At 42.7% G+C, this 22,609-nt stretch overlaps 1 protein-coding gene across 1 annotated transcript in view; it reads right to left on the bottom strand.

The window, feature by feature from the left end:
* Window positions 1-2,896: 2,896 nt before the first annotated feature.
* The window catches only part of LOC108799224 (IgGFc-binding protein-like), a 92,175-nt gene continuing 72,462 nt past the window's right edge, over window positions 2,897-22,609 (bottom strand). Inside the window, 27 exon segments of the mRNA XM_018571059.1 lie at window positions 2,897-2,963; window positions 3,534-3,817; window positions 4,534-4,905; window positions 5,261-5,460; window positions 5,652-6,207; window positions 6,894-7,417; window positions 7,902-8,089; window positions 8,148-8,428; window positions 8,431-8,466; window positions 8,593-8,828; window positions 8,904-8,994; window positions 9,084-9,193; window positions 10,108-10,521; window positions 10,524-10,677; window positions 11,988-12,334; window positions 12,670-12,691; window positions 12,820-13,016; window positions 13,149-13,287; window positions 13,434-13,647; window positions 13,944-13,954; window positions 14,281-14,702; window positions 15,646-16,213; window positions 16,815-17,413; window positions 18,695-19,265; window positions 20,212-20,851; window positions 20,950-21,244; window positions 21,857-21,907. Of these exon segments, the coding sequence (XP_018426561.1) occupies window positions 2,897-2,963; window positions 3,534-3,817; window positions 4,534-4,905; window positions 5,261-5,460; window positions 5,652-6,207; window positions 6,894-7,417; window positions 7,902-8,089; window positions 8,148-8,428; window positions 8,431-8,466; window positions 8,593-8,828; window positions 8,904-8,994; window positions 9,084-9,193; window positions 10,108-10,521; window positions 10,524-10,677; window positions 11,988-12,334; window positions 12,670-12,691; window positions 12,820-13,016; window positions 13,149-13,287; window positions 13,434-13,647; window positions 13,944-13,954; window positions 14,281-14,702; window positions 15,646-16,213; window positions 16,815-17,413; window positions 18,695-19,265; window positions 20,212-20,851; window positions 20,950-21,244; window positions 21,857-21,907 (7,589 nt within the window).

Here is a 22,609-nt window from a genome sequence, read left to right as displayed (position 1 = left end):
CACACAGAATAAGGAACATCATTGTTCAGGTATATAGTGCTTAAGGGCCCGTTAGCAATAAATGCAGAAGGAAAGCGCAAGTCAACGGAGCCTCCATTGCAGGGTGAACTGGTCTCATTCACACCTAGTCATTTTTCTGTGCCAATGCATTAGTGTTTTAGTAAAAAAAAGGTATCCGATGCAAAAAGCTATATCATTTTGAGTGGGGAGGTTTTAGAACCCCTGTAACATTAATGGCAGCTGGGGAGGTTTACCCTCTTTATTTGCCCTGATGGTCATAGGTCAAGGAGAGAGTAGTTCTAATGAGAACACGATTTGGTGACAACTTTTTTAAAAAAAAAAGTGGAATTGAAGAAAAATCTTCACTTCCTTGTGTGTTCCTACACAACAGGAAGTCAAGGACAGCACAACAACCTTGGCCACCATTATGGTGCACAGAGATACATAGCTGGAGGCCTTAAGGTGCCCATACACCTTACGATTGGACGAAACGTTTCCGTCCGATGATCAAACCGTCGTAGGATTTTCATACGACTGCCCCATCCTGCCCCGATTATCGCAAGGTTCAATCAGCGGTAGTTTAAAAAAAAATAAATAAACCAGGACGACTTGCGGTAATTAACCACAATTATTTTTGTTTGCGCAGTGTTATCGTACGACTTTTGACGGACGGAAATGCCACCAACCATACGAACATCGTACGATCGAGCAACGGTTTCAAATATGCTTGACCGTCAAAAGTCGTATGATTGTACAGTACTAGCGGTCAGGCACTCTATTCACATGTTACGATTCGATTGTCGTACGAAAAGTCAATCGCATACGATTATCGTAAGGCGTATGGGCACCTTTACCTGTGAAAAGGGCTATTTGTGAGACCTGATGCCAAATTGTTTCTACATTTCCCCTAATATTTGACCAATTTATTTTCACTTCATCCCTTTGATATTTTCACAGCGGCCCATGAGAATTGCATTCTTGAACAGTTGGGACGGATTCCTCAAACGCCTGCCTGTATCTATCAGCTCTGACTTTCATCAAATCAAACTGAAATTTGTATTCTGCTTACTGAAATCTGGAGGTGCTCAGTGGATTGCCTAAAACATAAATGATTTTTATTAAAGAGGATTGAAAATAAAACCAGTTTTATTTTGTATAAGAAAATGACTCTTCGGCTTCAAATATGTCTCCTGAAATTTACAGAAGCTCCTTTCAAACTAGCAGAGCCTGTTCTTGAGCCCAAACAACAGCCCTACATCCTGATTTAATTTACAGGTACCCATTATCAGGCACCCAAAAAGCCCAACTGTAAAAGAAAATAACCCAGTTAGCAAAATTGAGAATTTTTGCCAGTGGCAAAATCTGATTTTATGGCAAGACATTTCACCAACATAACTGTTGATGTGCCAGACGAAGGGGGCACACAAAACAAGAAACCAGATGGTATGAACAGCTCATTTGCAAAGCCCAAATGAAGAAACTTTGCCAATAGAAAGATTTTAGCGTTATTGATGTATTGTCATGCCCCTTGAGCTAAGGCAGCACCAGAGCCAGCTGTCTAGCCCAGCATTACTCAACCATGGCACAAAGTGGTCCCTCCAAAAATCCATACTAGATTGGGACACTTAAACTTTTTTCTCTTCAGTCTTTCCCGAGCTCCCTCACTGGGTAGAGGGATATCCCAGGTTTAGGAGTAGCCCAGTTGCTACAACACTACTAAAGCAACAATTCACAATCAGGACCTGAAAAGGTCCCCAATTCCAGTTAAAAAACCTGACAATGCTTAATAGTTTTTCACCCAACAGATATTGTAGCAGAATGCCAGAGATGGATGACAGTCCAAGTCAACTGGTAATGTTGGCAACATTAGGAAGCCAACAAAAGTAGTGAATATAGAAAGCCCCAAGTGGATACAACTGACACGACAAGTTCAAAGTGTTGGTGGAGGGCTGGGTAAAATTTGCAGACATGCATGAGGGTGCTGCAAGGGCATTGGGATCCATGACAATCACAACTACCCCCAGCGAGGGGAAAAAACCCACCCGCACCCATTGCCAAACAGCAGTTTCCCCAAGCTGACATCTAATAGAAGGCAAGGGGCAGGGATAGTGGTGACACCATTCACAGAATATGGCCAGCGATGTCACCACTATCCCTGCCCCTTCTCTTATATGGCTGGGAAATCCCAATCAGGATGATGTCAGCGTTTGCCAAGGACACTGTTCCTGCAGGAAATGGTAATACACAAGAGGTAGAATCCCACCATTATATAGATTTATCTTCTGAAAATAGCAAAATGTTCGGCTTTCGGACAAGCACCTTCTTACAATGTAACCAGGTTGCTTCCAGTGAAGAGCAATATACAGCATACAAAGACATTTTAGACAAAACATGCTCTTGCAACCTTTCGGCAAAAAGGTTTGGGGCAAGGCCCTTTTCAGTGTCTCTTCTCCCTCCCCCCCCAGAACAGTGTCCCTGTGAATGACAAGCTCCAACACAGCACCTTCTGAATATTCTTTTGGCTAAATGGGCAGATTCCCACGGACACTCAAAGTTTTGTGTACTATTATAGCTGCAAGGGCAGTGGGAAGGGAGGTTGTGGGGGGGGGGGGGCATTCATATTGGATTTAGAAAGTGGGACTCCCACTAGCTAGTATAGGGGATTAGACAGACACCACCAATGTCAATATGGTACTGCACTTAATTTCTGCTACAAGATTCAAGGGGGGGAAAAAAAGGCAACCCAAAGATTTTGTATAAAGTTTATTTTTTTTTGTCTGAAGAATTATAAAGTGCAAAGAGTTCACACAAGTTGAAAATCTTGCAGATAGATTCCTTCTAAAGCAAAATCCTCCATTTAAAGCAGGAGAGGACTTCACTGCATCACTGGAGCTCTTTACGCTTGCCCATCAGTTGGTCGATTAGGAAATCCATCAGGCATAGTCCCATCGTTTCCAGTGTTACTACAAGAGAATTTACAAAAACCATCCATAATTCATAAAGGATTAAGAATCAAGGAGCAGTCCTAAAATACAGAGTTAATATGTAATTATATTTTAAGATACTTTAAAAAAGTATCCCAATTTTAAAGCACCTGCTTCTGTATGTATGTTATCCATTGACAACACATCTCACTAGATTACGGTCAAGCTGGCCACAGCTAGTACCAGCCAGTCTTTGATTAGGGAAAGCACAAGCTTTAAAGACTTGTGTACTTAGCATTTAGGAGGTGTAGACCAAGTCAGATGGGCCAGTAGACCAGATTCACCCATGAGGAAATTCTAAAATCCCAGGTCTTTCAATGCAGATATTACATACACACAGTGTAGGATGAATATACCCAAATGCTTGCTACATTTTGTACTCATTAACACAGTCAATAAAAATGTTAACTGGAAACCACAAAACCCAAATCAACACTAGAACTTGTGATTTAGAATTTAGATCACATGTACTACAAACTTTTAAAATTGGCAAATGTGAAAAAAAATTGGGAACTTCTATACAACAGAGAATTTTACATTTTCCCTCACCAGCTGCTGAAGTCACGGGCTGTCCAGGATCTTAGGAGTTCCACAATGTTAGCGACCACCTCTCCAGCCGGGGATCTGAGGTCATCAGAAGTGTTGCCGTTGGAGTTTCCACACGCTCCGCACACCACCTCTGCCAGGCCCTCTAACACATGAATGGAGACACTTCCTGCATTGCTTAACTCAATCTTTAAGTCCGCACCAATATGGACAGAGATAAGGTTGTCCTTGGCAGAAGCTGAGAGAATACCAGTTGTAATGGGAAGGAATTCTGAACGTCCGTTTACCTAGGAAATGAAAGGAGAGGACGTGTCATTTTTAGCCGCGTATGCAACTAGACTATTGAGTATGAAGGAAATGATCAGGCGTTTCAATGTCTTGTGGCAACAAATCTATCTTCCAACCAGAAATCACCCCACTAATTGGTGCCATGTATGCAAAAACTTTACTAGCTAGTAGCAAGTGCATTAAGGATTATATTTATTTTTTGAAACGTCGGGTTACAAAAAAATTTGCATTGTAAAATTGGGCATCTTTATAATTACAGCATTTGGTGCAATCTTTGGATAAAGAATCAAGGATTATGACCTCCAAGTTTCTTTCCTATTGAGGAAGTCTACTTTGTCCCCTTGCAGGAATCAAGGGACAGGAGCCATATTTCACAGGAATAGGTGATGAGGGTAATTCTCCACTGGCAACATAACCTTTAGTGGGTAATTCTTGGGTATTTTCTCATACAGTTGTGTTTTTAGGAACAGGAAGGGGGGGGGGGGGGACCTCCCCAATTGGGACCCTCCCTTAATTAGGGACACTGCAATAGAAATCCAACTCTAGCTGCCAACACCCCACAATAGAAACACCAGCTACTTGCCAACACCCTACAACCCTGTACATAGGTTGCTTAAATAGTAACTGCAGCCAAATCAATAACATTTGATAAACCCCAGAAACCAGATCTTAAATTGCATAACAGGTTGTTCTACACAAAAAACAGAAGACTTACCCAAACTTCCTTGCTCTTGGAGATGGTCACTAGACCTTGAGGGAGGAAAATATGAAGCCTGGCAACAGATGCTGGTACTCCCACACAGCTCTGAGTATCAGCAAGCACTCTGAACCATCTGGATGAATTACTGTTGCACAAAGATGTCACCTCCACTGCACCATTTCCAATAGGGCCCCCTGAGAGTCCATCAAACGTGACAAACTTCAGTGGACTGAGCGAGCATTCAGACTCTGCCTTGTGGCAGCCTCTCACTCCGTTCACCAGGCTGCAGCGCTCTTTGTATCCACATGACATGGCTGAGCATGTCACTCCACCAGCTTGGCACTTACATTGTTGACTGCAGTCGGGGCTGACAAAGAACTCTCCATCCTAAAAAAAAAAAAAAAATCAAGTTAGGATCCTTACGAGAGGGAAGTTTGCCACCTTCGATATCCAGATTGTTAAAAAATCTTCCCCCCCATTTCTCTCATCCCTATTGTTGTACCAAAGTGAACATTGGCTATGCATATTGTAACTAAGCTACCGTGTAAGGGAACATACATGCAAGACTCAAATTGCAAGACCAGCTGGAAAAAAAAAAAAAAAAAAAAAAGAAAATCCACCTGCATGCTCCAAAATCCACCTACATGCTCCATGTCTCCTAGTTAGATGAACAGTAAACCGCTCCAGCTTCCATGTAAGTTACTGCCACCCCCCCAAACAAAAAAGTTGGTCTAGGACTTACACTTAAGTATCTTCCGTTGAATACACATCCACAACTGCTCAAAGCAACACAGGTATCACCATCCAAGGCATATCCAGCATCACATTCACAGCCTTCAAAGCATCCATCTGTACATTTTGTTGGAGCAGAGAGACCAAAGCAAGTTCGCTCACATGTCCTGGTACAAAGGTCATAATGGCTGTTGGCTGGACAGGACATGGCTGCAAAGACACAAGCAAGTTAGTTTCTGATTGCCTATGATTTGGGCAGGTAGTTATAGATTTTAATTTTGTACCAACCAAGTGGCCACCAATTAAAATGGGTTGGAGTTTCAGTAGGACATGTAAACCCTCCGTTGGGACCTACTAAACTTTGGACCCCCAAATTTTTTATTTTTGCTTGACATACTTACGACAGAACACAGGAGTTCTCCAAGGGATGATGGCAACGCCAACGGCTTGACAAGCAGCTGTGTAAGCCTGTAGATTGTTGCACAAATTATCCTTGCCGTCAACAGCACAAGAGTCATAGATGCAAGGGTTGAAATAGTCATTTGGGTTGATATTTGCATGACAAGCACTGAAGGGTCCAGCTGGGTCAGTAATCATGCCACAAGAGGATATTGCATTGTACTGCTGCAGGTTGGCAGCTTCGCACACTGGACACATGCCTTCTTCACTGCACTTGGTATCAGTGATGTTCACTTTCCAGAAAGCACCAAACTCATCCACATTAACAACCTGCCCGTTGGGAAGCTGTAACTCGTCTTTATCATCACCATTGAAGTTGCCACAGAGGCCACCCATCTTGCCACGGTACGAGCTGGGAATATTGAGGATCACATGATAGATTGTGTCATAGAGAATCTTCAAGCCAAAGTCTGTTTGCAGGACAACGTTGGCTCCTTCTTGATTAACAATACTGTTATCTTCAAGATGAAATGGAAATTTGACAAACTCTTCATTAATCTGTAAAAAGGAAAAGGTCTCAGTAAATTTAACCTTTGAACTTGTGTTCGCAATTAAGTCTAATGGGGTTATTCACAAAAGGGTGAAGAGTTGAGCAGGCAGGAAAAGTGAACAATCTAGGCCAAAGTAGCTGATTTAAAAAAAAAAAAAAATTCTACAATTCAGCTCACTTTCCAGTTCAGCCATGTTGTTGTCCTAGATTGTTCACTTCTCCAAACTCTTCACCCTTTAGTGAATAACACCTAAGAATTGTATTAAGAGCAAGGGAAAGCCTAATTGATCCTTCAACAAAGGACGCTCAACATTCCCTAGAAACCAAAATTAAGGAGCCATTCTTGACATGCAGCATTACATAGTAGTTGACAAGCCTTAACGTTTGGTGAAATATAGGGACTGCCACCACCTAGTTCATTCTTAAATAAAGATAGCTGCCTGGCTGTTATGTTGACCCAGTGGCTTCAGTATCAGCTAGGACAAGCACACAAGACTGAAAGATCAGAGTAAAGTCACAAGTCCTTCTCTACACTGCCTCAGACAAAATGTGGCTAGAGAGTTAGCCAGGCAACAGGAAGGAGTTACTTTAAAATTGGCATGTATAAGACAAGTTTGTTGTGGGCAGAAAAAGGACAACACTTACCTTTACTTTAGATCTCATGTCCTGCATGATGGTCACTGTGTAACCATACACATATACCACCAGTCTTGCCACAGCTCTCCTTCTCCATGACCACAGAAAAGTTAACTAGTGTGGGATCATCAGCCACCACTGTAGCAAAACTGTACATGCAAGCACCTCGGAAGTCAAACTTCAGACCATCAAAGGTGATATAATGTGGATCTCCTGAGGCAACACATCTGCCGTACTCCTTGGGTTGGCATTCCAAAGTGCCATTGACAAGTTTGCACTCTTCTTCGGGTTTGCAAGCATGTGACTGACAAACAACAATGCCATTGGTCCCACACTGGCACCTCTGGTTGCACTCTTCCTGTGGGTAGAAGAACTCATTTGCCTGGTAATACTTATCTTGATAGACACAACCACAGTCACGGATGGGCATGCACTTGTGACCACTCAGAACAAACCCGTTGTCACAATAACAGGCTTCCTGACAAGGAGAGTCACAGCTGGTGGGCGAAGAGAGCTCGTAACATGTGACTGGGCAGGCATTTCCACACAGTTCATAGTGAGTGTTTACAGGGCAGGACAAACCTAAGAAACAAAAAACAAAACAAAAAACAGAAGTTTACCAGATGAGTTCAACCAAAGCACCCAGAAAACCCATTACATGTTATCAGTACTCTGTAGTTCTTTCACAAGGACAGTTACTACTCCAGGTACGACCGCAAAACCTGCTGAAGCTTTGAGTGCCACTGACCTGTTACCGCCAACATTAACAAAAAATGTGGGCCCAAACCATATATCTTGCTGCACAAAACTTTCCATGAAATGGTTCAAGTGGAGGACCAGTTTGTTCCCTTCTCTGTGAATTCCTGTTTGGCTGAAGCTTCATCTTAGTCTGCCTAGGGACAAAATGATTTGCGCTTGTTTGAAAGGTTTAGTGTATAACAAGTTATTTTGTTTGCCAAAAAACCCTTAAGCCTTTGCACTTTGCCAAAATGGTAGAATTCCACTACAATTTCACCCAAAAAAAAAGGAGTTAAAATGTTCAATTGTATTCTATTCAATGACTTACTGCAGAAAAGTTGGTTTCCTCCATTCCTGAAGTTTGACATCAGCAGCTTGGCATGCGGCCACATAAAGGCCAATGGCTTTGCAGAATGAAGACGGGTGTCCCTTGTATTGGCAAGTATCAAAAATACAGTCGTTGAAATAAGGTGTTGGGTCAACGACTGAGCGACACAGAGCAAAAGGCCCATTGGACTTGATCAGTCCACAGTAATCATCACCCTTGTAGGCTTGATTCTGAGCTTCTGTACACATAGGAGAGTCACTGATACAATCAGGGCTACAACCAGCAACTTCACCGACTTTCCAGCCGTTACCAAAAGCAACTGCATTTGCTGCTGGTTTTCCATCCTTCATGTTAAAGTCATCGTTGGGGTTCTTGTTGTTGTTGCCACACAAGCCTTCAACAGCATTGGTATAAGTGCTAGGTATGGTGACTGCCGCATAGCTGTCCCAGTCATATGCAACTGTGACATAAAAATCTGTTTTTAAAATTCCCTGTCTGCCATTGATGTATGCCACCACTTTGTTGGTTTGAGGTAGAACGGCAGAGAGGTGACAACGCCATTAACCTAAAAACAAGAGACGTTGAATAAGTAATCTTTGTATAGATCCCTTCTGTCAATCATCCATCCAACCTCCATACATCCATCAAGCTTTCCTCCATCCAAGATTCATTCATTGAAACAGATACATACCAAAATACGACGTGGATAGTCCATGCTCAGTGTGAAGATGGTGTCATAAACTTCCAAGGTCACCACTTTAGTATAGGACACAGCTTTGTTTCCACCTCGATTGAGGTTCTGGACTTTAACATTAAAACGGGTCAGTGAAGGGCTACTGGAGGTCACAGCAACCAATTGGTATATACAGGTACCCATGAAGTTAAATCTCTTGCCATCAAAGGTTGTGTAGTGAGGATCTCCAGAACCTGTGCAAGTGGAAAAGCTTAAGAGTTGACAGCCATGGACTCCATTTGTAACCATGCACCGCTCACTTGGCTTACAGCTGCTCTCCTTGCAAACCACCATGCCAACGGTTGGGTCGCACTTGCAGAGCACACAGCAGTTTTCGTCAGCCCAAAACTCTTCATTGGCCTGGTAGTAGATCTCATTGTAGGAGCATCCACAACTCGAAGTACTAACACACTTGTCACCACTAAGAACAAAACCATTGTTACACTGACAGGTCTCCACGCAATCTTCAGTGCACTGGGATGGGCAGTACGATCCGTGCATGTGGCTGGACAGGCATTACCACAGAACTCATAATGACTGTTTGTGGGACATTGTAGACCTGAAAGGGTAAGGAAAAAAAAAAGAAATTATTTTTTTAAAACACATACGAGCAAACTTAATGCTAGAGTATGCGATAACATTCTCCCCAATATTTGGATTTGGGTAACCCTTTTCAGCTGTAGGGACACACAGTGGTAAGGGGTCCCCCCACCATTAACTTCTACAGGAGCCCACCCAGCAACTTGCTAGTTTTCCCATGCAGCACAGCCATATTGCCAAATCGAATAGTGGCCAGGGATATACACCCATTTATCATTAGGCCCCATATCCATCAATACATTTATGCAGGGCATCACACTGAAGCTCCATTTAAATCCCTGGTGCGTTAAAATGGGTTGCATTAGGGAAGCCAATTTAAAACAAATGGGCTGCCAATGCACGAAAGATTGTGCATGCCCCATTTTTGAGAGCACACCACCACTGGAAGGCTGCTGGAAAGGGGCCTTTTGAGTGCCATTCAGAATAAATGGTGCTACATTGCACTAAGCCACATGATGTGCAGCAACATGGTTACTGCAATTAAAATTGTCAACTCCTTCAGGGCCCTTTTACAAGCAGGGGCATAATAGCCATAGCAGTCCATGCGGCTGCTATGGGGCCTGGGAGTGGAAGGGTGCCCCCATTAAGGATTGTTGAAGTTGCTGTTAACCCTATATGCCTTATGATATTGCCAATCAAGAAGAGTTGATATCAGATGTACAGGAAGAGACTGCAGACAGCTCTCCTGCTACCTGTCCTGGATTTAGATTTGAAGGGTTTGCCAGTGGGCCCTATTCAACTTTTGCTATGGGCGCACCCCCTCCCATGCTCTGTTGTTAGGCCCCCTGTTTACCAGATCCGTTTGCCAAGTCCAATATTGCAACACCAAAAACCACAATTTAGAATGTTGCATTTAAGATTATAAATACTCACCACAACCAGCTGGTGTTCTCCAGTCATATACTTTAACTCCTTGTTTCCTGCAGGTGTTTGAATAGGCATTGAAGGCCTGGCACAGGAATTGGTTTGCTCCATCATTAATGCAGACATCATACAAGCAACCATCAAAGAAGTTGTCGGGGTTAACTTTTGGGTAACACTCCCTGAAAAACCCATTTGCAACTTTGATGAGACCACGTTTGTCACCTCTGTACAGATTCTTTTTTGCATCGTCACAGGTTGGGCAGTTAAGTCCAGGGCAATGGTCAAAGCAGAAGGGATCACGGTCGGTGACTTTCCAACTCTTGGCCCAGTCAATGATGGAGGTGACTGCTTTGTAATCAGAGGTGATGAGCTCATCCTTGGCATTTTCGTTAAAGTTACCACATAGCCCACGTGTAAGGCCATATAGCTGCTGGGGAGGGTGACCACAACATGGCTGTTATATTCATAGGTCACTTGTAGACCAAAATCTGTACGAACAACTGCATTTAAGCCACTGATGCTTACTGAGATCTTTCCATCTAACAAAGTCACTGGAAGATTAGCGATGACATCATTCACCTGTTTAGTTAGAGCATAGAATAAGATGAGGTTGTAGATCAAATTTGGATGATAAATTATGGATTATGTCAGTTATCTGGCCAGGTTTCTTTGGACAGTTCTGAACATTTGCCCTAACAGTGGTTACCAACCTGTGTTACCTCAGGACCCACATTCATAGTTATAGTATTGGAGGTTGAAGACATAAGTCCATCAAGTCCAATCTATTGTGTATGCATTTATGTTTGAGGAGGTGTGTGCATGATTGTATACGAGTCCATGTGTGATTTTGCTCTTAGGAGTACCTATACCCCTGTATGTTATGGTCTCAAAGGAAATCATCCAGGAGCTTCTTGAATGATTCCACACTCTTAGCTGAGATCACTTCCTGCGGCAGCGAGTTCCAGACCTTGATCGCTCTGACTAAACCGACATTAAATTCGTCTGTTTCCTTGGTGAATACCGACGAGAAAAAGTATTTAGCGCCTCGGCCCTCTCCCTGCCGTTTGTGACTAACCTTCCACTTTTTTCCTTTATTGGGCCTATCTGTTCCTTTCTCCCCATTTTACTGTTTATGTATTGATAAAAATGTTTGGGGTTCCTTTTACTAACTGGCGATATACTTCACATTAAATTTTCATCCTTGGTCATTATGTTGTGACAAAGTTGCACTGTGATGGAATGCACAGCACTGTGGTACCATGCATTCCAGTGCAGGCAAGAGGTGCATTTGGGGGTGCCATTAAAATTGGCACCAGAACACATGGTAGGTGCACCCAGTCTCCCTACCTTACAAGAACTGGAGTGGATCCTCAGCCTGGGGTACAGTTTGGGCTGCCGTGATGAAGCTCCATCCATATGCACCCTGTATAGGTGCCGGGAGCCTAAATTTGATGTCACTTCGGTCCAGGTACCTCTACAGGACACATGAGCAAGCTGTAAGCAATGCACGTATGGATTGAGCTCTCATGGCCATAGCCCCATCCCACCTGAAGCTGACACGCCAGCATATTTTGAATGGTTGCTTTGTGCAAGAACTGAGTGCTGAACTAGGGGGAGGCTGAGGAGCCTCTCACCTAAAAAAGTGGAAGACGTAGCAACCCACTGAACATGGGGGTCGCGACCCACCAGTTGAGAACCAAGGCCCTAACACATTTCAAGGTGACCAAGTTGGGGTTTGTTCAGAATACTTATGAACTGGGATGCATTTTGAAATGAGTGCTAGAGTGGTCATCAAGTCCAGTTGAAAGCAACGTAACTGTACATTAAGGAAATTGCATTAAAAAGTTTTAAAATTTCAAACAAAATTTAAGAGCCTTTGAACTACTTACCCTAACTTTACCAAATTCTCTTCTCATAAGGGTGATCTTGTAGCCATACATATAGATTGAGATGGTCCTAACATAGGACACAGCCTGACTACCTTTGTTGTCATTCTTCTCCTCAATAGTGAATGGCACCAAGCCAACAACACCATCATATTTAGATAGGATATATGTGCAGGTGCCCTGGAAATATGTGCAGGTGCCCTGGAAGTCATAGTCGTAGCCATCAAAAGTATGGTAATGGGGGTCTCCCCAGGCCCAGCAGATTCCTGCGAAATCCGGGACACATACTGCATTTTCATTTTGGATCTTGCAGGTTTCCTTGACCCTACACTTCATGGACATGCAAGGATCTGAAATAAATGACAATTAGAGATGTTTCACACAATAGTAAAAAAAGTCCAATTTTTTTTAAACACAATAGTTCAGATTTGTAGGTTGAAGTAATGCATAAAACTAGGCACCACTTCCAAGTGCAGATAAATCAGGGAATCGTTTGGAGGACTTGATTGACATCTCCATTATAAACTGTGGGAGCTATGGCTTTTTTGTACGGTTCTTAAGGACATTACCTTTGTTAAGACATTTGACGGCTCCATCTTGAATCTTACATTCTTCATCAGCTGCGCAGGCAGTGTCTTCGCAGAATAACCCACCCACCGGGGTACATGTGCAAGTTTGCAGTCACTGGAAAGGATTTTCTCCTTTGGCTGTGGAGGCGAGGTAGGTTTTATAATTTAGTTCTCTTATAATGCCTTCACAACATTTTCCATGAGAATGACACCAAAAAAAAAAAACACCCCACATAAAAAAATGCCAGAACCTTAAAAGTGCCTACCTGATAATATTTTCCATCTTCAAAGCAGCCACAGTTGTCAATTGACACACAGTTCTTCCCATCAAAGAAGAAGTTCTCATTGCATTCACAGCCTTCAGAACAAGTGGTGGGGCATTCAGCAGGCTCAGTAACACTAGCACAAGTTGAGGGGCACGCAGCACACACTTTGTATTTACTGTTGGCTGGGCAGGTCATTGCTGAGAAACAAACAAAAAATAAGATGGTGAACATTGATTCCCCCGCCCCCCCCCAATTCAGTGGACAATGTAGTTTTAATTACTTAAGCCATGCCAATGCATAATGAAGCTCAGGAACAATTTTAAACTTACGGCAAAATGCATCAGTTCTCCAGGGCTGAATGGTGACCCCAGCTGCTTGGCATGCAGCAACATAACTGTGAATGTTCTGGCAAAGTATGTCTCCGTCGCCTACACCAGCACACAGGTCATAGACACAGTTGTTGAAGTATCAGGACTGATTGTACCATAGCAAGCACTCATAGGACCCCCGATCTTTTTCAGGAAGCCACAATAGTTGTCCATCTTGAGGAGCTCTTTTTTCCCATTGTCACAGGATGGGCATGGGTTTCCACTACCACCACAGCCATCACAAACCACACCAGGGATCTGGACCTTCCAAGAGGCTCCGAATTTAGTAGGATCTGTGGTCACAGTCTTATCCGGAAGCTGGAAGTCATCTTGTCTGTTACCATTGTAGTTACCACACAAGCCACCCAACTGATTTTTGTAGTTTCCTGGGGCAGTGACTATTAAATGGTAAACAAGGTCATAGTTGACCTGAACCCCAAAGTCTGTGTCGATGACTACTCTTTACCCTTTTGGTAGACCTGGATTTTGCAATCTTCCAAACTTGCTGGGATATTGTTATACACCCCATTGATCTACAAGAGAAACATTATGTCCTATTGATCTATACAGATTACATACACATTTTAATAGTTTCATTGTGTTGTCTATGGATATACAAGCTAACATTTATAGGCAACAGCCTTTTTGCATTTTCTTAATCATGGCTTGTTATAAAGGAAACACGTGTCTTGGAACCTTTCTAGGCACATCTGTTACTTGTTGATCCTGCCAATATTTCCTCAGATAGTAACTTACTGTGCACTAAACTAAAAAAAAACCAAAAACCAAAAAAACAAAGTGAATTGCTTTCCTAGTCATCTGTCCTGAAATACAGATTATGCAGCCCATATTGTAGATTAAGGAAAGAGGTTGTGTAGTCCTAATCTCCCTGTCTTGGGTAGATGCAGTAGAGTGAGTGAATTGCAAATCACCCTAGTACAGAAGTAGTATTACTAGGTAGAAATATGCTTAAGTTTAGAAAGCTGTTGAATGGTTTGCTGTGACTTACCATAATCCGAACCACGAACATTATACTGAAGAATAAGGTTATAGCCATAGACTTCAAAAGATACTAGTTCTGTGACTGCCGCACTCCCATTGCCCCATTTTTCACATTGATAGCAAAGGGTACCAGATTGTCATTGTAGATCACAGTCTTGGACAAGGTGTAGGTACAAGTGCCTTGGAAGTCAAATGCCCGGCCATCAAACGACATGTAGTGGGGGTCACCAGCTGCAAAGCACTGCGCCGAGCCCACTGGCTGGCACCTCCGGACGCCATCAATCACTTTGCACTCTTCATAAGCCCCACAAGTGAAAGCCTTGCACTCTACAGCTCCACTCTCTGTACAGATGCACTTCTGGCTGCAAGAGCTGCTGGGGTAAAATACTTCACCCAATTTGTAGTATCCATCATTGTACCTGCAACCACATTTAGAAATGGGAGCACAATCTCCACCGCTAAGAATAAAGCCATCATTGCATGGACATCCTTCAGAACATACAGGGTTGCAGCCTAATGGAGTAGAGAGAGTGGCAAGTTGGAGCACAACCTGATGTACATACATTATAGTGGCTGTTCTTTGGACATACCGGACCTAGAACAAAGAGACAAATCTGTTAAAGATCTAGAATACCACAAAGCTTTTAGACAGCTGACCATCACATCTGTGTGAGCATGTTGGATATACCATTTTAAAATTGGCAGTCAATGGAGGAGATTTCCCCCACCCCTCCTCGGGGCTTTAAAAGGCTTCACTCTGCTTTAGCCACACAAGTTCCTTCACATCAAGTGGCGAGATGTTTTTTTTTGGAGCTAGCTTTTGCACAGGAGCACAGCCACACCGGAACAGAAAAAGGGCCTTCCCTAAATGGCAGCTACAAGTGCACAATTTTAAGATTCTATAGCATAGTACCCTTCGCTGGAAATGCTTGAAACCATTTGGAGACCTTGCCACCTGTTTCTATAGCATATTACATTATACTTAAGGACTCATTATAGAGAGGTCTGTGTATACCACAATTTGGACCACAAGTTGCCAGGAGTCAAGTTAATTTGAATCCCATATATAGGAGTCTTTTAAAAAAGTCCCACTTAACTGTTACATGCTCAGAGTGGAAAGCCCAGTCCCATGAGAGCTAAAAAATATGGCCACATATGTAGTCACCAACTTTGAGCAATTCAGTGTATCCAACTTTACGGGAAGGAAAACTGATTTTTCGACATGCATGAAGAGTCATTTATGTTAAATGGTTCTCAAAGTTAAACCACCTCCAAATACGTTTATTGACTCAATAGCAGTACAGTGCATGTAGACCTTGCCAGAGCATTTTTTTAGGGCAATTCACTGAAAAGTGGACTTATTGCTTGCCAATAGTTTGTATTCCCATCATTGGTGTTTTGGATGGAGAAAAACCCAGAACACATTGAACAGTCTTCACATTACAGGCCAACTTACTACAGAACTTGTTGGTTCTCCATGGGTAGATGGTAACTCCAGCCTCCTGGTACTGTGTTGCATAGCTGGCAATCATGTTGCAAATGACATCTTCTCTGTTTTCATAGAAGCACACATCATACACACAGCTCTTGTAGTAGTCATCTGGGTTAATCTTGGAATGGCATTCACGGAAAGGCCCAATCTCATGTCGGATTATTCCACAGCCCTCCTTGCCGTTATTATAGCGTAGTTCCAGTTCAGCCAATATGGGGCAGGTTCCTTTGTCCTCTTCATAGCAACCTGAAACATTCTGTACCTTCCAACTATTTCCAAAAAGGACTGGCTTGGAGGCCAGCTGGTTGTCTTTAGTCATCAAATCATTGTTCTTCTTACCATCAAAGTTACCACAAAGGCCGCACACTGCTCCAGAATAGCTGCTTGGAAGAGTGACAGAAGCATAACTGTCCCAATTGTAAATCACACGGAGGCCAAAGCTTGTTTGAAGGACTGCAGAATATCCTTGTTTGTATATAGAGAGCTTGCCGTTGTCAATAACATATGGCAGATGGGATAAAAGTCCATTAATCTATAGACCAAAATGGTGACAGTGAGTTGCAGGCAACAAATCACAAAATCTAGCTTCAAAGTGGTTGGCCACCTTATTCACAAGCTGAGGCCAGGTATATACAAAATCTAATCCATGCAATTGATTAAATAATGAAGTGTAGCTAACACATAACACAAAGATGTACTCAAATGCATTTTAGATCATCCTCCTATAAATATCCTTGGGCATGGTAAGAACTACAAGTCGGTGAGTGCTCTATTGCTTTGCACAGTGCTGAGAGTTCAACACAATGAACAAGCTTTCAGGAGGAGAGAGCACAGATCTCTGAATGTATTGCTGCCCCTTTACAATGCAATTACAGGTTGGGAGGGGTCCTTGACCAAGCTTTATTGCTTCACTGCACTCTGCAGGAAGCTACCAGAATGTTCCATCTGGCAAGGCTACTTGGATTGCAAAGCTAGGTTAGCAATATGTATAAAATGCTTTGGCATGCAAAGGTCTTTTTTATATGTATATTTAGCAGTCCTCCTGGAATTCAACTTGAATAAAACCCACATTGGCTTACAGCATACAATTATTGCTCACAATTGTCTAGAAATTTGTAAAGCTGAATGCTCACCAGAATCTGGTTCTTGTACTGCCTTTTGATTGCAAAATCGAAATCATACAGCTTGACTTGTACGGCAGAGGTGTAAGACACAACCTTCCTTCCCCGGAATTCATTCTGAACATTGACCTGGAAGTTCACCAAATCAGCAGACATATTGCAAATTCCCACAAGCTGGTAGATGCACGCGCTCTGGAAGTCATACTTTAACCCATCAAAGGTGATGTAGTGGGGGTCTCCAGAGGCAGAGCAAGTGCCATAAGAAACAGGGTAACAATTTTGGATACCGTTCACCACTGAACAGGTCTCTGAAGACTTGCAGCTGGTAGCCTTACATTCTACTTTCTTGTTGGCGGGGTTGCAGGTGCACTGCTGCTCACACTTTTTATCACCCCAGAAACTCTCATTGGGAGCATAGAGTTTTCCTTGATAGATGCAGCCACAGCTGTCTTTGGATACACACTCCCCTCCATCAAGCACAAAGCCTTCCACACACTGGCAGGATTCTACACATGATTCAGAACACACGGATGCAGTAGCGTCATCATTGCATGTAGCCGGACATGCTTTGGAGCATAATTTGTATCCACTATTTGAAGGACATTGCATTGCTGTAGGAAACAGAATATAGGCATGTCATTACATGTATGCTTGCATCAGTTATGGAACTTTTAAACCATGGTATTTAATTCTTCCTGTTCCATTCCTAATAATTTCTACACCAAGTATCTCTTGCATAATCTGATCTAGCACCAACAGATTAAAGTAGAGGACAGAAAGCACTGCATCACACCTATTCCACTGCTGTTAATCTCCTTCTACTTTTTAGGCTCTTCCTGACTACCTGCACTCCCTCCAGTATTTGTTATACATCACTGCAGCTTCAATAGAAACACCAGTGGCTATGCCTATGCAGTGTGGCAGTAGAGTCACTTGTCTCCTACCAAGGACCCTTGCATTGGCATCCTGTTACAATAGAGAGACAGGTACAGAACATTGACCCCACATAATAGGAAAGGCTGAAAAAGGATCTTTATGGCAGAACACCAGCAAATGTTTAACACTGCAAATTTGCAAAGGATTAAACTCAACTCCTAAAGTGAAAATTAAAATCTAAAAAGACTTACTCACTTAAAGCCATGGTCACCAAGTGTCCACTTCATTGCCTGAGTGATGTAAACAGCCCTTATTAGCTGTCCAGTAGCGTGGGTCCTCTCTGGTGGCAGGTACTCATTGAAGCAGTGCCAGAGAGCGACAGTGGACTTGGGTGAGAGAGCTTGAGTGGATTAATTCACATTAAACATGCATTTTGGCCCCAAAACACTTTAGGGGCAAATCTTAGGGGGGCCAACTGCAGTTTTACTTTTGTTTAGAGCAGAGAAGGGATAGAAACGGTCATGTAAAGTCAAGTAAATGGTGGTCCAAACCCATTGAGGAAATTTCTCTGCATTAACAGTTGTTCCAGAATGCAAGTGGAATCTTCCGATAGGAACTCATGTATCGATCTAAAGGGGTAAATTTGCCCTTACTTCTCCCATTATGCGAGTCAAAGCAAAGGCAAGTCTTGCCAGCAGGGACAGAGCAATGAAAATCTGACATAACCGCTTACAGTTTCTCCCTACTACAGAAAGAAAGTTTTCAGATGTACTAGCATCATAAATGAAGGAAACAGGACAGTTTTGCATCATTTTAAACTTGTTTGGACAAGCAACCAAATTAGGATGTTTTTTTAATTGAACCACAGAAGTCAATGCTTGGAAATTGAAAAAAAAAAAAAAAAAAGTCACCATCAATCCCCCAAAAAGAAGGATTCACACAAACTTTTTGTGCGCCAAGTACACAAAAGCAAGTACTGTACTGTATTGGCAGATAATAAAGTATGATCTACTTACGGCATCCAGCGAGTGATCTCCATTCTCTGATTTCAACCTTTCTTTGCTGGCAGGCTTCTGCATAGGTCTTCAGACTTTGGCACAGTATCTGTTTGGAGCCAGCATTCATGCACAGATCATACACACAATTATCTACATATGGTTTTGGGTCTATGACCGAGTGGCACTGAAGAAAGGGACCATCAAGGACTTTGGACAGCAGGCCACAACTTTGCTCCCCTGTGTAGGTTTGAGAACCAAGAGGGCAAGTTGTACATTCCCCGCTGCAGTTGTGCCAGCAGAACGCATCTCCATCCTCCACTTTCCACCCCCTTCCAAAATTAACCAAACCAGGAGCCTGAATTCCATCTGGTGTCATCAGGTCATCTGAAGAGTTTCCATTGTAGTTCCTGCACAAGCCGCAGACACTTCCAAAGAAGCTTCTGGAGATGTACACTTTCAGTATCGAGTTCCAGTCAAAGTATACCTTCAAGGAAAAGTCAGTTCCAATGACAACGGACCTTCCGGATTGATAGAGCCAGACCTGTCCATTGTTAATATTGATAGGCAGGCGTTGACGTTGATTATTCATCTAAAAAGCAAGTTAGGAAAAACAAAATAAGACTCCTAATATTAGTGCACGTAAATCTCTGCAACTGGCTTTTTAATATATAAATGTTATATTCACCCAACTATCCAATTCATTAAAACTTACCCTCACAAAACCATATTCATGTCTCAGTAGCCATATTGTGTGCTCATACACTTGTACAGTGACAGAACGGACGTAAGAGACACGTAATAGACAAGACAACTTTTTCTATACTGGCCATCTTCAAAAAGTTAGCAATTCAGAAGTACTTGCTCCCCAAATGGTCTTTTAAATGCCACATATTTCCAAACAACTGGTCAAAATTTGACGATTGAGTGTTCAGTCACCAAAAGCTTTTTAGCTTCAGATTTTCTTTAATTATCCTGTCAATCACTAACCATCCTAAAGCCAAACCTTTTGTTTTGGCTAAAGCTCCTTTCTTTGCCATCCGTGTGCCTACTGCAGACCGGAAGTGATGGACACAAACCATAATAAACCTATGTATTTAGTGTGGGCCAGGACAGAATGACCAAGTATGCTCCCACCCCCATTTTCTGCACAAGTAGCCAAGGGACGGATTTGAGAAAGTCTTCCCAGCAGGGGGCCACAAAAAACAAATCCCGACATGGAACTCTTTTTCCCACCATCCCCAAGGTAATCATTGCAATTCCTGTTGCAATTACATGTCTTACATCATATATGCAAAGATACCTCGTGGAAAGAGGGCATTAACTTGTTAAATGGGAAACTCACAATTAATGCACATGGCTGGGGAGCCATAGCTATTAACTTTGATAAAGCCTAAGGAAAGCAGCAGGAATGGAGAGGTGTTCTCAGCAAGATACACACTGAAACCTTTGCCCAATTGTCGAAATGCCCATGAATAATCAGTATCACGGATGCTGTTCCAAGTCAGGTCTTGAGTAGCACTTTTATTGAAGCTTACTTTAGAGAGGTCAGCCGTCTTGGCTACCAAGGTTCCGTAGTTTTCAAACTCTTGTTGACCATAGATGAAGTAGGAATTGCAATAACTGTTTATTGGTGGTATAGTCATCAGGAAGGTGTCATACTGTATTGAGGACTTAAACCAACCGGTGCAATAGTAAGTCACTTGAATCCCAGCGCTAGCATTAAGGTAAACGGCAGTTTTGACTGGCACTTCTAGTTGAACAGTTTGCCCTGCATTTAGCTTCTGGGTTGATTTTGCTGCTCCAGCTTGGTATTCAATCCTTGTGTCATCTGAAGAAGCCACCACGAATACAATATCAGACATTGTCTGCAGGAATACTGGAGGTATAATGAAACTGGAACCCCAGCTAGTCACCGGCAAAAGCTGCTCATATACATGGTTGCACCTAGTGTTCTTCCATGAGCATGTGTGTCCACTCAAAACGGACACCGGCTTCTGAGACACGATTCTGGTTCCAGACAGGTCATCTTTACTAAGAAGCTGAAGAGCACTATAAGGTTCTAGGACAACACTAAGCTTGCTTCCAGCTGGGTAGAGATTTTCTTTATAGGCGACTGCTCCTTTGAGGAAGATATCAACACTGGTGGATTCCTGGTAGCTGACTACAGAAAATTCCCTAAATGAATCCACTGGACCATTAAAAAGGTGTCACCACATAGTAGTCCATGCCAAGATCTTGCACAGGGTACACGATGCTGGTATCAGCACTCAAACTTGTAATTCATAGCCAGGACTGAAATGTTTTTATCGGCCTTGATGACAATAGCTTTGCCCGACATCCCAACACCAGGCAACTCTGCATTAGCTGGGATTTGAACTATGGCCGTGGTCTGTTCATTTATTGTCTGGACTTTTCTGAAGCTAGAGTTATTCATCCATATGGTAACGTTTGTTGAGGCGGAATAGGCAGTAATGAACAACCTGAAGTTGGCAGAGCTGTAGGAGAGCTGATAGTTTTGCATAAAGGCAGTGACAAATTCCTTGCCCAGTGGCCCTGCCAGACAAAATCCTGAAAAGAAAAAAACAGAGCAAATGGGGTTACTCATGGAGTGCTTAATCTGTAAGAAATGCTCATCAAGTAGGGGGATCTGACCCATGTTTTGGTCAGGTCAACTATGCTGTTGACACCCCAACTTTCCACAGCCATCTATTCAATGATTGTTTGCTAAGAGTGTGGACAAGGTTTGCAAAGCAACATTGCAGTTTTCATAAAGGAAGATTTCGTTTTTCTCCCCCACCCTAAGCAAATTTTACCTGAGCAGGACCCAATATCTGTAAAATGCCGCAAAAAAACAAAAAAACCCCACCCCCCCACACAACAGTGTTCTAAACATTCCCAAATGTTCTGGCTACTCATGTATTCTGAGTCAGCTCCACTGGGGTATCAGCAACTGGCACAGAGTGGACGAGGAGTGCCAGCTACATGGTGGGCCTTTATTACAACTGGAACCTTTGTCAACTAGTTAGTTCTAACCTTGTCCCAAAAAAACAATAAAATAAAATTCTCATTTGCTGCTTAGAATCGATTTCAATCAAGTTTTGATGTTGATCTTCTAAGGCTTTGGCATTCCTCAACTGCATTCCTCACCGACCCGACTTTAATGCAAGCACAATTACTTACCACTGAAGCACATTAGGGCACAGATGTGCAGAAGTAGCTGGAAACCCATTGCTGAAAAAGAAAAAGTTCCTGGTATAAAAAATTTGGTAAAATTGGGAAAAACAGTGGCCATCAGATTTCAGATTGTTGAAGCCGAGTCAGCTAAGATGTTTTAGCAACAAAAGTGAGGGAATAGCTTATTTAGTTGTCCCAAGAACAGCTGCCCCCATTGAGAAACATTCCCCTCTATTCCTGTGCCAGCTATCAAATTTGGGAGTTTCCATAGCCGATAGCCCAGTATCAGAAGTCACAACCAGGACAGAGGATGAATCTCCACAGCTTGAGCACAGACAACTTCATGTAGGTTGGTACATTTTTCAGATGAATATGGAGAGGGGCGAAATAGGTAGGTAGGAACGATAATAGACTAGAGTCTTCAATAGTAGCATTGCAAGTTTGATTTCAGAAACCTTACACAAGATATATCTTAAATTTAAAAAACAATATTAATATTTATATATCTCTAGCTATCTGCACAGAACAGAGCTGCCACCACTCTGTGCTCACCAGTAGGGGGAGATCTAAAGACATTTAGTGGGGTTGACCTTGAGGTGATTTGCAATGAAGAATGCATGATTACAGATTAGGTGTAGAGTTTGAATCTTATGCGCTATAGCAAAAAACCTACACACCAGAGCTCAATAAAATATTCATAGGAGTATACAGGTACAGCCCTGCTGAGAGGGCCATCAGAACACAGCTGGGCATTACAAG

The sequence above is a fragment of the Nanorana parkeri genome, unplaced genomic scaffold (assembly GCF_000935625.1).
Source record: "Nanorana parkeri isolate BGI_ZX_2015 unplaced genomic scaffold, ASM93562v1 scaffold1663, whole genome shotgun sequence".
Lineage (NCBI taxonomy): Eukaryota > Metazoa > Chordata > Amphibia > Anura > Dicroglossidae > Nanorana > Nanorana parkeri.
Note: the sequence above shows the minus strand (reverse complement) of the source record. Positions and strands in the feature narration are given on the sequence as shown.